The sequence below is a fragment of the Bison bison genome, unplaced genomic scaffold (assembly GCF_000754665.1).
Source record: "Bison bison bison isolate TAMUID 2011002044 unplaced genomic scaffold, Bison_UMD1.0 scf7180017864198, whole genome shotgun sequence".
Taxonomy (NCBI): Eukaryota; Metazoa; Chordata; class Mammalia; order Artiodactyla; family Bovidae; genus Bison; species Bison bison.
In genome coordinates this window covers 8,400,529-8,416,590 of record NW_011494770.1, presented here as the reverse complement: position 1 = coordinate 8,416,590, position 16,062 = coordinate 8,400,529, and the positions used below count along the sequence as shown (strand labels likewise).

General features: G+C 39.1%; 1 protein-coding gene across 1 annotated transcript in view; it reads left to right on the top strand.

The window, feature by feature from the left end:
• Positions 1-14,139, top strand: part of LOC104991726 (trace amine-associated receptor 7a-like) — a 15,308-nt gene extending 1,169 nt beyond the window's left edge. Inside the window, exons 4-5 of the mRNA XM_010844311.1 lie at positions 3-887; positions 14,028-14,139. Of these exons, the coding sequence (XP_010842613.1) occupies positions 3-887; positions 14,028-14,139 (997 nt within the window). The remainder of the gene's footprint in view (positions 1-2; positions 888-14,027) is intronic.
• The last annotated feature ends 1,923 nt before the right edge of the window (positions 14,140-16,062 follow it).

Genomic DNA, 16,062 nt, shown 5'->3' with positions numbered 1-16,062 from the left:
TTTGGAAATCTCCTGGTGATGATTTCCATTCTCCACTTCAAGCAGCTGCATTCTCCTACCAACTTCTTGATTGCTTCTCTGGCCTGTGCAGACTTCTTGGTGGGAGTGACCGTGATGCCCTTCAGCACAGTGAGGTCCGTGGAGAGCTGCTGGTACTTTGGGCAGCGTTACTGTCAACTCCACTCTTGTTTTGAAGGCTCATTCTGTTACGCTTCCATCTACCACTTGTGCTTTATCTCTCTGGACAGGTACATTGCCATCACTGACCCCCTGGTCTATCCAACCAGGTTCACTGTGTCTGTTTCTGGCATGTGTATTGCCTCCTCTTGGCTCTTTTCTATTATTTTTTCTTTTTCCCTTCTTGGCACAGGTGCGAATGCAGCTGGACTGGAGGATCTAGTAAGTGCTCTCACCTGTGTGGGAGGCTGTCAAATTGCAGTGAATCAGAGTTGGGTATTGGTCAGTTTCCTTGTATTTTTCATCCCCACTCTTGTCATGATAACTGTTTACTTCAAGATTTTCCTCATTGCTAAACAGCAGGCTAGAAAAATTGAGAGTCTGAACAACAAGACAGGGCGATGCTCAGACAGCTTCCAAGACAGAGTGGCCAAGAGGGAGAGAAAGGCAGCGAGAACACTGGGCGTCGCAGTGCTAGCGTTTCTGGTCTCCTGGCTGCCTTACTTCCTGGATTCCATCATTGATGCCTTCCTAGGTTTCATCACTCCCACGTATGTTTATGAAATACTGGTTTGGATTGCTTATTATAACTCAGCTATGAACCCCTTGATTTATGCATTCTTTTATCCTTGGTTTCGAAAAGCCATCAAACTCATTGTCACAGGCAAAGTCTTGAGAGAGAATTCCTCAACAGTAAATTTATTTTCTGGGTAAGCCCACATTTTAGATGGAGGAATTGAATATAGATTCACAGTAAACACATCATTGGGTAGAAAATGTAATCATATACATGCAAGATCTTATAAAGTAAAAGAATAAATTATGCTTCATAATAAATTATGACCTGAAGACTTAAATTCAGTTTCATCATTCTTTGGTCAAAATAACATAAAAACCTGGTTGTTATGGAAACAGCATGACCTTGGAGCCAGAAATGTGGCATTTTACCATTGATCTTGGGCTACTACTTGTCTCTGAACTTCACTGTACAGTCTCTAGCTATTAATCCCTTCCTTGCTGCATTCTTGAGAAAATGTAAGAGAATATATGGGGAAGGATGTAGTATATTTTTTATTCAAAATCTTCTTTTACCATTTTATAATAGTTTAATCCCTGGTTATAGCTTCTCTTTATTCCTTTGTAATATTTTCCATTACAATGTAAATGCACCTGTGGAATACTTAGAGAGGTCCTGGTTGAAGGAGAGCAAAGTGGTAAGTCTGCACTGTCAAGTGGTCAGATTTATGAGTTCAGAAGCGTGAGCTCAGTGTCGGGTAAAATCAACCCAGAGATAGATTTATTGACTGATTTTATATTATATATATATATATATATATAATATATATATGATAAAGGCATGGCAATCCACTCCAATATTCTTGCCTGGAGAATTCCATAGACAGAGAAGCCTGGTGGTCTGCAATCCGTGGGGTTGCAAAGAGTCAGACATAACTGAGTGACTAACACACTGACATATATCAGTTGAATTATGTACTATGGGAAAGATAATTGATGTCATAAATAACATTCATTTGTTGAGTGGGCTTCTTCCTGGTGGTCCTCTGCTCACAAAATTTCACTTGAGTTTAGAAATTTTACTAGTTAACATATGTTTAGACCACGCATGAATTTTTAAGATTGTCACTCATATTGTACTTTGTCTTAAATTTTGTTCACTTTTGCATTGTTCCAGAAATTATTTATAAGGGTTTTCATTGATGTACAAGAAAGCCCAAATTAAAAATGTATTAAAAAAATAGAACACTGAAGTGAAGTGCATAAAAGGATGACAGACAGAGGCTGATTAATACATTTTACATGACTCACAAATTTTCACATTGGATAAAAGCCAGCCAGCTTTTCAGAAATGAAGCCTTGTTTTTGGTACAAAGATTGGAGGATGCTATATATCTGGGTTTTTAAAAGTAAATTTAAAAAATTTTTACATAAATTGCTTGATTCTATTCTAACTTTCCCTGATGGCTCAGCAGTAAAGGATCTGCCTGCCAATGCAGGGGATGTGGGTGCGATACCTGGATTGGGAAGTTACCCTGAAGAAGGAAATGGCAACCCACTCCAATAGTCTTGCCTGGGAAATACCATGGACAGAGAAGCCTGGTGAGTTACAGTCCAACGAAGTAAAAAAAAAGAGTCAGATTTTATTTAGCAACTAAAACAACAATAAAACATTTTAACTTTTGTTGTAATCAGACATCAAGATTTAAAAATTAGAGCATCGTGTCTCCTGAGAAGTGAATTCACATCAATATATTCTGATTTTTTTCTACTTTCTTGCTTGATAGAAATTAGTCATATATTAGCACATCATTTCTGACTATTATTAGACATATGCTTTAAATCAATAAACCTTTCCTGAGATAGTGAATTATTTCTGATTACATTATCCTATACTTGATTGAAGTTGTCTCATCTTCATTTGGTGGTTAAGATGATTTAAAGGTACTTTTACCTGCTTAGTATTTAGTTTACCCACAGTTCTTCAGTTCTGACATTGAAAATCATCAATTTATTTTGATTTAGTGCTTTCAATGTAGTAACTTTCTTTAATCCTATGCCACAAGCTATAGGGAGTCATACGTCCTCATTTTAAAAATGAAAAAGCTAAAATCAAAGTGTTTAAAAGTCTGTTGAATACCATAAAGCTTCTGGATTCAAATAAGCACTTGAGAAATAGATGGGGAAAGAGTGGAAACAGTGTCAGACTTTATTTTGGGGGGCTCCAAAATCACTGCAGATGGTGACTGCAGCCATGAAATTAAAAGATGCTTACTCCTTGGAAGTAAAGTTATGACCAACCTAGATAGCATATTCAAAAGCAGAGACATTACTTTGCCAACAAAGGTCAAGGCTATGGTTTTTCCAGTGGTCATGTGTGGATGTGAGAGTTGGACTGTGAAGAAAGCTAAGTGCTGAAGAATTGATGCTTTTGAACTGTGGTGTTGGAGAAGACTCTTGAGAGTCCCTTGGAGATCCAACCAGTCCATTCTGAAGGAGATCAGCCCTGGGATTTCTTTGGAGTGAATGATGCTAAAGCTGAAACTCCAGTACTTTGGCCACCTCATGCAAAGAGCTGAATCATTGGAAAAGACTCTGATGCTAGGAGGTATTTGGGGCAGGAGGAGAAGGGGACGACAGAGGATGAGATGGCTGGATGGCATCACTGACTCGATGGACGTGAGTCTGAGTGAACTCCGGGAGTTGGTGATGGACAGGGAGGCCTGGCGTGCTGCGATTCATGGGGTTGCAAAGAGTCAGACACAACTGAGTGACTGAACTGAACGGAACATATAGTTTAATTTACACTTGTTTTTCCTTTTTTTAGTTACCTTTTACACATGCTAGACAAATCATTCAATTTTACCACTTTGTGTCCTAGAACTACATATTATTCTATTTTTTTAAATATTTCTGAACTTTCTTTATAAAAGAATACACTCTAGGCCTCATTTCTCTCTTCTATGAATTACTCTATTCATGTGGGACTTGTCCACTGGCCTTTGCTTCAGTGAACACTTATTGAGTGCTTCTGGTACGCAAACCTAAGAATGCTTTGTTACAGACTACTCATTCTTTGCTTGAGACCATCTTACCTGCCCTATTCAGTCTTTACAACAACACTATGTGAGAGGAAATATTATAACTATGTTACATTATTATTACTTGTAGGTCACAAATGAGAGACCTGAGGCAAAGAGAGATGAGTCTTATGCCCAAGGTGGCATATTTGTTAAACAATAGGGTCAGTGTTCATGTCCAGGGGGTCAGAAAGTGAATTAGTAGTAACTCCTCCTCCCCTGATGTGGCCCAGCCACTGAAATCAAGTTATTGAAAGCAAGGAATGGAATATTTTCTGCCATATCAGTTAACAGAGGAGGTTATGATCATCAGCAATTGCAGCCACCATGGAGAATGAACTGGTAACCTTGAGGGAACTCAGGAAGGAAAGAATACCTGCCATCCATGGCCACATGAATTTCTTATGTATCACAGTGCTTATAGTACTGCAGGCGCTATGCACACTTATTTTGTGGTTCTTGGGATCATCCCTTGGACAGAACATCCCTCTCTGTCAGACTTTGGCAGGTGAATTCAGGGCCAGAAAAATTCCCAGACCAAGAATATCACGTTAGCCAGATTTTCTTGACCATCCAATCATGGGCCCTCTGTGACAAATGTACAAAACACTAAAACTGAAGGTAACTTTGAGATGATCTATTCTGAACCATTACCTTTTACTTTTTAACAGAGAAACTCAAATTTTAATATTTTCATAATACACATATGCATAATAGACATAAACTACACATACGAATAATACACAATTTGATGAGTTTTGACATTTGTAGATACCTGCAAATTCATCACCAAAATCGAGACTAAACTTATGTATTACTCCAAAAGTTTCTTCACGTCTTTAGTAATGTCCTTCTTGTTCATCCCTACAAACTCAGCCCCCTTCTGTCCCCAGGTAGCCACCAATGAACTTCATGTTACTCTACACTAATTTGTACTTTCTAGCATTTTATATAAATGCAAGCATACATTATATACACTTATTTTCATCTGAATTATTTCACTGTGCTTAGTAATTTGGAGAATAAGCCATGTCAAAGGATGAATCAGTATCGAATTCCTTTTTCTTTGTGACTTTGTGACTGACTGAGGAGTGTTGCACTGTGTGGGTTGGCCACAATTTGCTTATTCTTATTATTTGTTGATTGAATTTGGGTTTGAACCATCATTTTTAAAATGCAGGCTGAAGTTTAAGTGACCTGAACAAGGCCAGGTACCCAGAGTCTCATACATTCGCAGAGTGGGGCTAGCCACCACCCAGGGAATGTCTGGCTGGATCGGGTCCTGCTGGAACAGCCCAGTGGTCCATTTTCATCTGCTCCTTCCTTAGGTCTTGGCACAACCTCCTCTTGCTAAGAATTGCCCCACCTCTGCTCGCTTATTTGTGGCTTGCCTGCTTCTAATGATCCATGACCATCTATTTGTAGCTCTGTTTTATACTTATGCAAATTACATATTTGAATTATATAAGCATATATTATATTAATTATAATTCAGTTTAATAAAATATTTGTTATAATATATTGATATATTGTATACTACATAGAAATGCATACTATATATGTACATGTAACTAGAGTGAATGTTCTTAATTCCAAACTAGCTTTAAAGAACTTTATAGGATTTCAATCATTATTTTAATTTTAACTAGAATGATGGTTTCAAAAATAAATTCTCTGATAACTTAAAAAACATGACTCCATTGCCTTCTTGGACCTAGTGTACTGATGAGAATTTTGATCCCAGTATGATATTCACATCGTTTTCATAAACCTGTTCCCTCTGGTCTCTGTTCCCAGGCACTTTTGAGAATTTCTCTTTAGACTTGTCCATATTTAGTGCCTGTGTTTATTCTATTTTCCTTCTTTAAACTTGATAGGCACTTGCATTTCAAGTTTAGACCCTTTATCTCAGAATAAAATGTCTCAAGCATTGTCATTCCATGACATTTAGGGTGTGTTTCAACCTGGAGTCATCCAAACTGAGTTATCACACACAGTGACTAGACAGCCCTGAGATCTAATGCGAGCTGGGGAAGGAAAATATGTAGAGGACATTGGGAGTCTGTGGTTGGAGAAAATACAATGACATATCATTTCCCATTTCACTCAATTTATTCCATAACAGGTTAACATATATTTCTGAGAAATACCCATTACACAAATATATTATGTAAAGAATCAAATTCATAACTTGATTCATAAAGAATCAAGTGTGATTCAGTTTCACACTCACTTGTAAAAATGCTTTAAATATTATTATTACATATAATTAATGTGTGTGTACTTATTACGTGTTATCAATGGCAATTGCTGTTGATTCATAGTTCAATACTTCTACCCTCCTTTGTGTTTGGTTACATCTAGCTTCTAATCCAAAGAGACAAGAGTACAAAGCATTTCATTCTCACCCCTCCCATTAACAAGCTTCTGAGTTTGTGTGCTGGAAAAATCACAACTTTAATGTACCCTTTCTCTTGTTTTGTTTTAATGAGGAAAGTCTCACACTATCAGTCACTGGGGAGAGAGTTTATTGAATGGATTTTTAAGAATGCCTGAGAATTTCAAAATCTGCAAATAGGCACTGAAAACTTTGGATAATGCAAGATAACCAAAATTTGCCTCAAATTCTGTCCTTGGTATTAGAAGGAGAAATATGATTACTGCTTCTGAGAAATATGATTATTGTTTAATCTTATCTTTATTTGAGGCAGATCACTTTCTCAACATGTATAAGCATAAAAGGAAGAGTCAGATAGTGCAAGAATTTTAGAGGGTTCAGGAAGAGCCTCCATTTTTTACCTCATCTCACCACAGGGCTAGTTGTCCTTAATTGGCCTAACATGAGAGCAGCAAATAACCTAGGTTCCTCTAATAAGTTTTGAAGGTAGCAAAAAAGAAAACATAGAAAAATGCAAGACAACTATTTTATTTTCATAGCAGACATTAGATATTGCTTTTTCTATGTGGTTGATTTCTTGGACATATACGTCTATTAGAAGAAATTTTACTATTTTAAATATTTGGAATTGATCAGAGGATGCCCTGATTTATTTTAAGGCTCTGAAAGGCTTACCTGCTAAAATACCACCTTTGCTATTGAGAAGACTAATGGTTCCTGGAAACTTGGGTTTCAGAAACAATAAAATTGGTGAAAAAAATCCAAGGAAACCACAGGTGCTTGCCAAAGAATAACTTTGCCAGCTAAGGACTTCACAAAGAGCAGCAGCAGCTGCAGGGACAATTTTATGTTTTGGCAAAATTTCATAAAAGAGAAGTATGGGTTTTTTTGCTCAGTCATGAATGACTCTTTTTGACCCTATAGACTGTAACCTGCTAGGTTACTCTGTCCATGGAATTCTCCAGGCAAGAATCCTGGAGTGGGTTGCCATTTTCTTCTCCAGGGGATCTTCCCGACCCAGAGATCGAACCTGGGTCTCCTGCATTGCAGGTGAATTCTTTACCATGTTTTGATATTAATATTATAGGAAACACATCATTTAAAAATAAATGGCAGTTCTATAAATTGAACAAACAATATGAGACACACATCTCTTTGCCTTATTTTTCTCCTTTTCCTCTGATCGATGAGGAGTTGGCTGTAGATCAGCATTGATTCCCAGACTGGCTTTTCAATATAACTGAATTAAGATTAAAAGTGAACATTGAAATAAATAAATATTGAGAAATAACTTTACAAACATGTTTTCTTCTATGTAGGTTCTCTGCACCATTTAGGAACCTGGTTGTCACCTGAGGACTTTGCTTTCCAGTAGCAGAGCCATGAGGGGGCTTCCTGCATGTTCCTCGTGGTGGCGGAGAATTCACACTCCATCTTCCCTCAAACCCTCAAGGTCATCAGATTGTACCAGTCTTGCCTCTCTCCAATACTGTCACCTGGCACAGGGTCCTTCTTCCTTCTTGCATCTTAATGTTAATACCCAGCACTCTGTCGTTCTCTCCAGAACTACTCTCAACATATATAGATCTTAAACATTTAAAGTGTAAACACGTGCTAGTTAAGTTGTCATAATAACCTTCTGTTGAAGGGAATATTATTATCCCCATTTCACAGCTGAAAAACCGAGTCCTTGGTCAGTTACAAAGTTGGGGAGAGCCTGGATTCAACCCTAGGCAGAGCCCATGCCTTTTTAAAAACATAGTTTTATTTATCTATTTATTTTAGGCTCTGCTGGGTCTTCCCTGCTCTGTGGGCTTGTCTCTAGTTGTAGCAAGCGGGGCTACTCTCCTGTGGTTCGAGGGCTTCTCATTGCGGTGTCTTCTGTTGTTAAGGAACATGGGCTTTAGATTCGGGAGCCTCGGTAGTTGCACGGCAGGAGCTCAGTAGTTGTAGTTCCCATGGTCTAGAGCACAGGCTCAATAGTGTGGCACACGGGCTCAGTGGCTCCTAGGTTTGTGGGATCTTCCTGGATCAGGGATGGAAACTGCGTCCCCTGCACTGGCAGGAAAATTCTTCACACTGAACAATCACTGGAAGACCCCAGAGTCCACGCTCTTGACCAAATGCTAATCTGCCTCTAACAGTTTCTAGAAATTCTCTCCTTCTAGGATATCACCTGCAATCTGCCTCTGTCCTTACTTAGGACTTGTCATTTACCAGCTACAATCTTTTATCTAAAAGTCCCAAGACTTGTAAGTAATCAAATTTTTTTCTTTTTCATTTAAAAGGCATATCCATTAAATGTTTGGACTAAACCAATGAAGTGTGTGAAGCATTTGTCATCAACACATTATTATTTCTGCACCAATAATCAGATATTCAACACAATATTGGTATATCTGCATGAATATTCAGATAGACTGATTAAAAAACAAACATTAGAAATCGCCTTATGTCAGTGTTTGTCACCAAATTAATTAGACATAAACTTACGATGTTATCAATTTTAGAATTTTTAGAATGTGGACTTGTACTAAAACCTGAAATCCCTCCAGTTTAGTTATATCATCACCAACACCAGTCTTTCAGGCTCACTTGCTCTAGAATGCCAAATGCAAATCACCTTTCACCTCTTGCTTGCTAGAATTCATTACTATTCTCCTCACCCACCTTAAATGTCAGCACCATCATTCTACTCAGTCCTTAGGAGTGAAGTTGTAAATTGGCAGTAAAGATCGAGCACTTGTTTTATTATTTTTGTTAATGCTTATTATATTTCTAACTCTTGTATACTATACTAACCTGTACTATTCTATGTTATTGGTAACATAGTAATTCAGTTTAAGCATAAGTTAAATCCTTTCCTACCTTACCTCTAGTCACACAACTCTTTATGGTGGGTATTATTACTCCCAAGTCAGCACTGAGCAATCTGATGCCAGAAAGTTCAAGAAAGTTTTCCAAGATCGCATATCCAGGCACATTCTGATTCAAAGCCCTCTACAGTCATTCTCTAGGGACACTGTCTTCTTAGCTTAGAAGATGGTTTCCCATATGGCTTATACCAAACACATGCATTGTAGCTCTTACTTTTTAGAAATGACAAAAAAATAGAAGTCAAACACAATGAGAGAAGAATTACAGAAGTTCTCTTCAAATAATAATGCAATTGATAATAAAGCTCTCCACAGTATAAGGAGCTGTACTCACTGGTCTCATCTCAAACAGTTGTCCACTCTAACTAAGTTCCTCATCACCTCCCTGGCCTTAGTTGACTTATTGGTGGAGGTAGTTCTGACATTCAGCATAGTGAGGAGAATGAAACGAGCATGGGGTTTGGACTGAACCTGAATTCCTCTTTCGTCTCTGTCACTGAGATTAACTTGTCTAGTTTCAAAATTGGCTGGATATTGAAGTGGGGGAGGATGTGCTTCCATGGGGGTAGGCTGCACAGGGGAAATTTCTGTACCTTCCGCACAATTTTGTTTTGAACCTGAAACTGAAGTGAAAGGGAAATTCGCTCAGTCATGTCAGACTCTGCATCCCCATGGACTGTAGCCCGCGAGGCTCCTCTGTCCATGGAATTCTCCAAGCAAGAATACTGGCGTGAGTAGCCGTTCCATTCTCCAGGGGATCTTCCCGACCCAGAGATCAAACTCAGGTCTCCTGCATTGCAGGCAGATTCTTCACCATCTGAGCCACCAGGGAAAGCCCAAGAATACTGGAGTAAGCCTATCCCTTCTCCAAGACATCTTTCTGACCCAGAGATAGAATCATGGTCTCCTGCATTGTAGGCATGTTCTTTACCAGCTGAGCTACCAGGGAAGCCCCATGGTTTGAACCTAGAACTCCTCTAAAATGTACTTTATTTTTAAAATGAGTTAAATTGTACCTACAATATAAGGTTGATGACTGCTAAATGGCTGATGGTAGAAGCTCACATTATTTACAATTTGCTTTCAAAGCTCTGAAATCTGGTTTTTTGAACGATTGTGTTGATTTTCATTCCTTGATTTTTTGCTGAAATTTCTTCTTCACCAACCATTCTACCACTGAAATGGAAAGTACCCAGGAGAGTGTTTTCTTTTCTAGGACTGCTGTAACGAATGACCACAATCTTGCTGTCTTTGTTCTCTCCAGAAATGTATTCTCTCATAGTCCTGTACACTAGAGGTCTGAAATCCAAACCTCTGATTTTACAGGTCTTGACAGAACACTGACAGGGCCATGCTCCCCTCCCACGGCTCTGGGTACAGTTATTCTCTGTCTCTTCCAGCTTCTTACGGCTCCAAGCATTCCTTGGCTTGTAGCAGTATCATTCCAATCTCTGGCTCCATCTTCACAAAGCCATCTTCTCTCTTCTCTTTCTTAACTTTTGTCTGAGGACACTACTCTTGGATTTAGTGCCCATCCATGTAGTACAGGATGATCTCATCTTATTAAACTCATGAAGGCATCTTTTCCAAAAAAGAGCTGGCTCTGGGGGTTAGAACATGGGCATATTCCTTGTGGGGATGGGGTACAGCATTGAGCCCACTACAGATGGGAATGTGAAGTCTTCTGTCTGTGAGAATCTCACAGCAGCAGTATTCAGAGGATTTACAGACATTTCTCACGTGGATGGAGAGACACTGCACTCTTCTCCCAGTGACAATATCCTGAGAAGAGAATGATCTTTTCTCTACCAGCACTGATAGTTGTAGAAGCTCAGAAAGGAGGGTGTGTCTAAATACCATGGCATTTTTAATGCTTTCCCATAATGTAATTCATCCTTTTCCAGTTGCTCTAATGTGTGTTTCATTTTCTGTTTGTTGGTATCCAGTCAGATACAAAAATGATTCTTAACTGAAGAAAAAAAAGCCAAGGATTGATTCTCACTGCTTGTAACCTGTCATATCTTTGTAATAAAAATCCAGTAATGTGGCCACAGCAGGACTGTGACTAGAGAAAAAGCTCAAGTCTAAGAAGAAAAAAAGTTTTTGGCCAAATTAACATAATGATAATCTAACTTAATGTGAAGATTGTTTTGTAGAATAACTCTCTTAGTAATCACTGTTGAAAATAACCTTCCAAGTTCACATCTTGCACTACAGGGATTCCATCAAGGGATTTTTAATGTATTAATACTAATCCTCAGAACCTGTGGATGTCAGCTTTTGCAGTTGCTTCCACTTGACTTGACTTCATCACTTATTTGCTGTTGCAAAGTGATAGCTTAATCTCTGAAGTGAACTGGACAAGGCCCTTATGTGGCTAAGTGGACTTTGTAGATGTGGTTAAGGATTTTGAGATGGCAAGATTATTTTTGACTATCCAGATGAGCTCAATGTAATCACAAGGGTCATTAAAAATGAAAAAGGGAGATGAGGGAAGAGTCAGAGTCAGAGATTTGAAGATGCTATTCTGTTTGGCAGAGAAGGCAACGGCACCCCACTCCAGTACTCTTGCCTGGAAAATCCCAAGGATGGAGAAGCCTGATAGGCTCATGTTGTCTTTGTCTTCCCTACTCATTCCCATTAATTCTCAATCTGCTGCAATTGGAGTCTATCTCTAATATTCCACCAGAAGAGGTAGAATCATGTTCAGCAGTGATCCAGTTTTTAATGACAACAAACAATTCTCAGTTTTTATTTAACCTGACCCGTCACTAACCTTTGACACTCCTGGTATTCTCTCCTTCATGAACCACTTTCATCCCATGGGAGTCTGTGGGACCACTTTTTCATCTTTTCTCATCTGTATTTGTTTGTAGGCATAACTTTGAAGTTGGTGCACATCCAGTTTCTTCTGCTTTCACTATATACCTTCCAAACTAGTCAACAATTGTTTATTGAGTATCAGATATATATCCTAGGCTTTACGACAGGTGTATAGCAGGCAATCACATTTACTTCTCAAAATTTCATGTGATCATATCAGGCAAAGTTTATTTTCTGAGCTAAAAATTTACAGACTAAACCACTCACTAAAGAACCTCAGTTTTATGTCCCTCTGACCACTCCCAACTTAACCCATCATCTTTCTCCCTAGTGTACTCTTTCTCCTATTGCATCTTTCTTGTTGGCAAGCTAAAAGCCTGGAACCATCCTTGATTCTTGCTTCTATTATGCACCCCAAACCTCTCTACCCTCCCAGTCTTTAAATTCTATATGTCATATTATCAAAAAAGGGGGAGGCAAGGTTACTAAATAAGAGTGGGAAGAAATCAAGTTATATTTGAGAATTGAAAAAAAAGTAATGATAGTAATACCCAGAAGAATTTGGTAGATGATTAATTGAATAATTGTTTTCATGGGAGGGATTCTCTTCCACCTGATCCCCAACCCCTTGGCTCTTTGGGCCCAGTTCAGCCTCTCCTTCCTCACCCAGACTTACTAGCACTGCCACTCCCCTCTCCGTCCTATATGAGGACTGGATATGATGCGGGGAAGGTTGTGGTCAGGTGTACACTGAGCAGTCTCAGGGCAAGCACGGCAAGTGTCATCCCATCTCAGGCTGGTAGGGCACAGCATGTTACTTGAGAGATTCAGGGAGTCCAAGCCCCTCCTTCACCAGTTCACGTACTGTGTGGTTCCTGATGTGGAGGCTGCCATCTCAGGGGGTTGTCTATCTGCCTTTGGTTGAGGTGGCAGGCCCAGGAGAAGGGCAGATACCTGGCTCAGCTTCCTCACTCCAACCTGAGCCTGGACTATTATTTCAGCGGTTGGTGAGAGGGGGAGCCTGGTAGTGGTTGGATCACTGAGTCACAGGGCAGGATCTCCAGGCACCTTTGAGGACCTGCACTTGCCCTGCTAATATCTGCATGTCTGAGAGAGAGGAATTCCATAGCAAAAATCAAACATCTTGGTAGGTGAGAGAAACTGCAGAGAAGGGGAAAAGCTTGATACTTTGAGGGCACTATTTTTCATGTTTTTGAATAAAATCTCCACATTTTTCTTTTGCCCAACCCTGCAAATTGCACAACCAGTCTTATAAATAGTGAATAGGTAACATTATTGTCAAATACAGGATAAGGCTATTTCAGAACAGTTGAATTAAAAGAAATTTCTCTGTTGTGAAAATTGTAAGGATTTTGATAAAGTAACAGGGCTCAGAGAAATATGTTCTGTAGAAGTTTTTAATTATAATGACCTAAAGTAAGTTTCCTTTCATGAGTCATACCTTACACTACCAGGGTTGCTTGTAAGGAATTTATCATGGGCCAAGTTTATTGGCTGGCTTCTTAAAGCATCCTGGGTGTTAACTTCTCAGATGTGAAGGTGGAAGTCTATCAAGATGTGACTTTTTAAACATGCAATTATTGCATGTGATTATCCTTTATAAGGGGGCTTCCCAGGTGGCTCAGTGGTGAAGAATCTGCCTACCAATGCTGGAGATGGAGACATGAGTTCATTCCCTGGGTCAGGAAGATCCCCTGGAGTAGGAAATTGCAACTCACTGCAGTATTTTTGCCTGAAAAATGCCATGGTTGGAGGAGCCTGGTGGACTACAGGACATGGGTCGTTAAGAGTTGAGACAATTGAGTGACTGAGCAACTAAGCATGCACACATATCCTTTGTAAGGAAGAAATCCACAGGTATAAAGGACCAAGTAATTAAATTAAATTTCTTCAATTATGAGGCAATGTGTTTTCTGGACTGATGAAAAATCATAGTAGATTTCCTTAGAGTTAACTATCTAGGAGATTTAGGTATAGAAATATTATGTGAACATAGTAAGAATGTATTCCTGAGTTTTAAAAATTCTTTTAGTTTCTCTCATAACAAAACGGGAAAAGGACAAAATATGAGACAGTTTTTAAAAGTAGTACTCAAGTATGCAGTTTTATTTTATTTTATTTTTTTTTAATTTTCAGAATTGAAGACCATTTTTCTGAAAAGCAGAAACAAAGCAAGCATCCAACTGCAGAACCATGGCCAGCAATCTTTCCCAACCTGAAACCGTGCAGCTCTGCCATGAGAATGTGAACACATCTTGTATTAAATCTCCTTTGGGTCTTTATTGGCTATCTTTGGAAACTTCTTGGTGATAATTTCAGACTTCAGTTCTTCACTTCAAGCAGCTGCATTCTCTAGCCAATTTCTTGATCGCCTCTTTGGCCTGTGCGGAGTGACTGTGATGCTCTTCAGCATGGTCAGGTCCGTGGAGAGCTGCTGGTACTTTGGAGCCAGATTTTGTGTGCTTCACAGTTCCTGTGATGTGGCATTTTGTTACTCTTTTCTCTTCCACTTGTGCTTTATCTCCATCGACAGGTACGTTGCTGTTACTGACCCCCTGGTCTATCATTGAGTCTTTTCATTGTTTTCAAACAAATTCTGAATATTAATTATATACAAGTAAATGGCTCAGAAGGTAAAGTGTCTGTCTACAATGCTGGAGACCCGGGTTCAGTCCCTGGGTTGGGGAAATCCTCTGGAGAAGGAAATGGCAATCCACTCCAGGACTATTGCCTAGAAAATCCCATTGCCAGGAAAAACTATTGCCAGGAAAACCTGGTAGGCTACAGTCCATGGGGTCGCAAAGAGTAGGACACGACTGAGCAACTTCACTTCACTAAGTACCTGTGCAAGGATAGCTAAGGATTAAAAAAATGTATTTTATCTAGTATTTTCCTCAAGGAAAATAATTTTGTGGGTAGTATGGATAATTCATTTTAAAATATATTTTTTGAGACTCAGAAGGATATTGCAGATCTAACTCCTGTGAGCAGAGGATGAGTTGCCATCACAAGGCTGGCACATGGTATTTGGTCATTCCTATAATATTGTCTTCTCACCCACATATGGTCCCATGGCCTGCGGGTTAAAAAGTTGTTAAAACAACCTTATTTTTCAGTAGGAAGGACTTTTGAGGAATCCCCAAGCATGTTTGGACTTGTGTAGGCAAAAGTAGGCAAATAGAAGGGTAGATTAGTTTGGGACTGTTGGATTAATTTCCATAAATGGAAGACTGGGCTTGGAAAAAGAGGGAGTCAAGTAGAGCAGTAGCATGATAAAAATAAGTACACTTTCATGTTATCACTTACTATCCTCAATACATCAGATTAACTGCAGCAGATTTTAAAAAAGGACATCTTCCTATTTTTAGAGCATAGAGCACATAGAAAAAATTAAGTGAAAGAGTCAGATAATAGTTCCATTCAATAAATTTCACACAGAATTACACTGTTACTAAATTATAGATAGACCAAAGGAAAATTAAAGATTTTTAAAATACTTCCTATGGGTAGGGAAAATATTCTATTATTATATATTATACCAAAATCTCTAGTACAATTCTGAATATGAAATTTCTTTTGAACATGCAGTGAGTATGTGGAACTCAACAAAAGAAAAAGAAAACAAAAGAGCAGATTCTTGCATTGACTCCAGGATAGCAGTAGCAGTGTTAGTTGCTCAGTCGTGTCTGACTCTTTGCAACCCCATGAACTGTAGCCTGCCAGGCTCCTCTGTCCATGCGATTCTCCAGGCAAGAACACTGAAGTGGATTGCCATTCCCTTCTCCAGAGCATCTTCCTGACCTGAGGATCGAACCCAGGTCTCCTGCATTGTAGGCAGATTCTTTACCATCTGAGCTCCAGGGAAGATCACTCCAGGATAGTCTTTCCTAAATATGACTACCCAGGTTGGCTGATTAAGGCTTTCTAATTACACAAGCATGTAATGCTTTTGTTGGTACTGTATTATAACCTCCTTAGCCTTAGATGACCAGAAATTTTCTTGGCAAAACTCTATCAGTCTTTGCCTGCTTCATTCCGTATTCCAAGGCCAAATTTGCCTGTTACTCCAGGTGTTTCTTGACTTCCTACATTTGCATTCCAGTCCCTATAATGAAAAGGACATCTTTTTTGGGTGTTAGTTCTAAAAGGTCTTGTAGGTCTTCAGAGAACC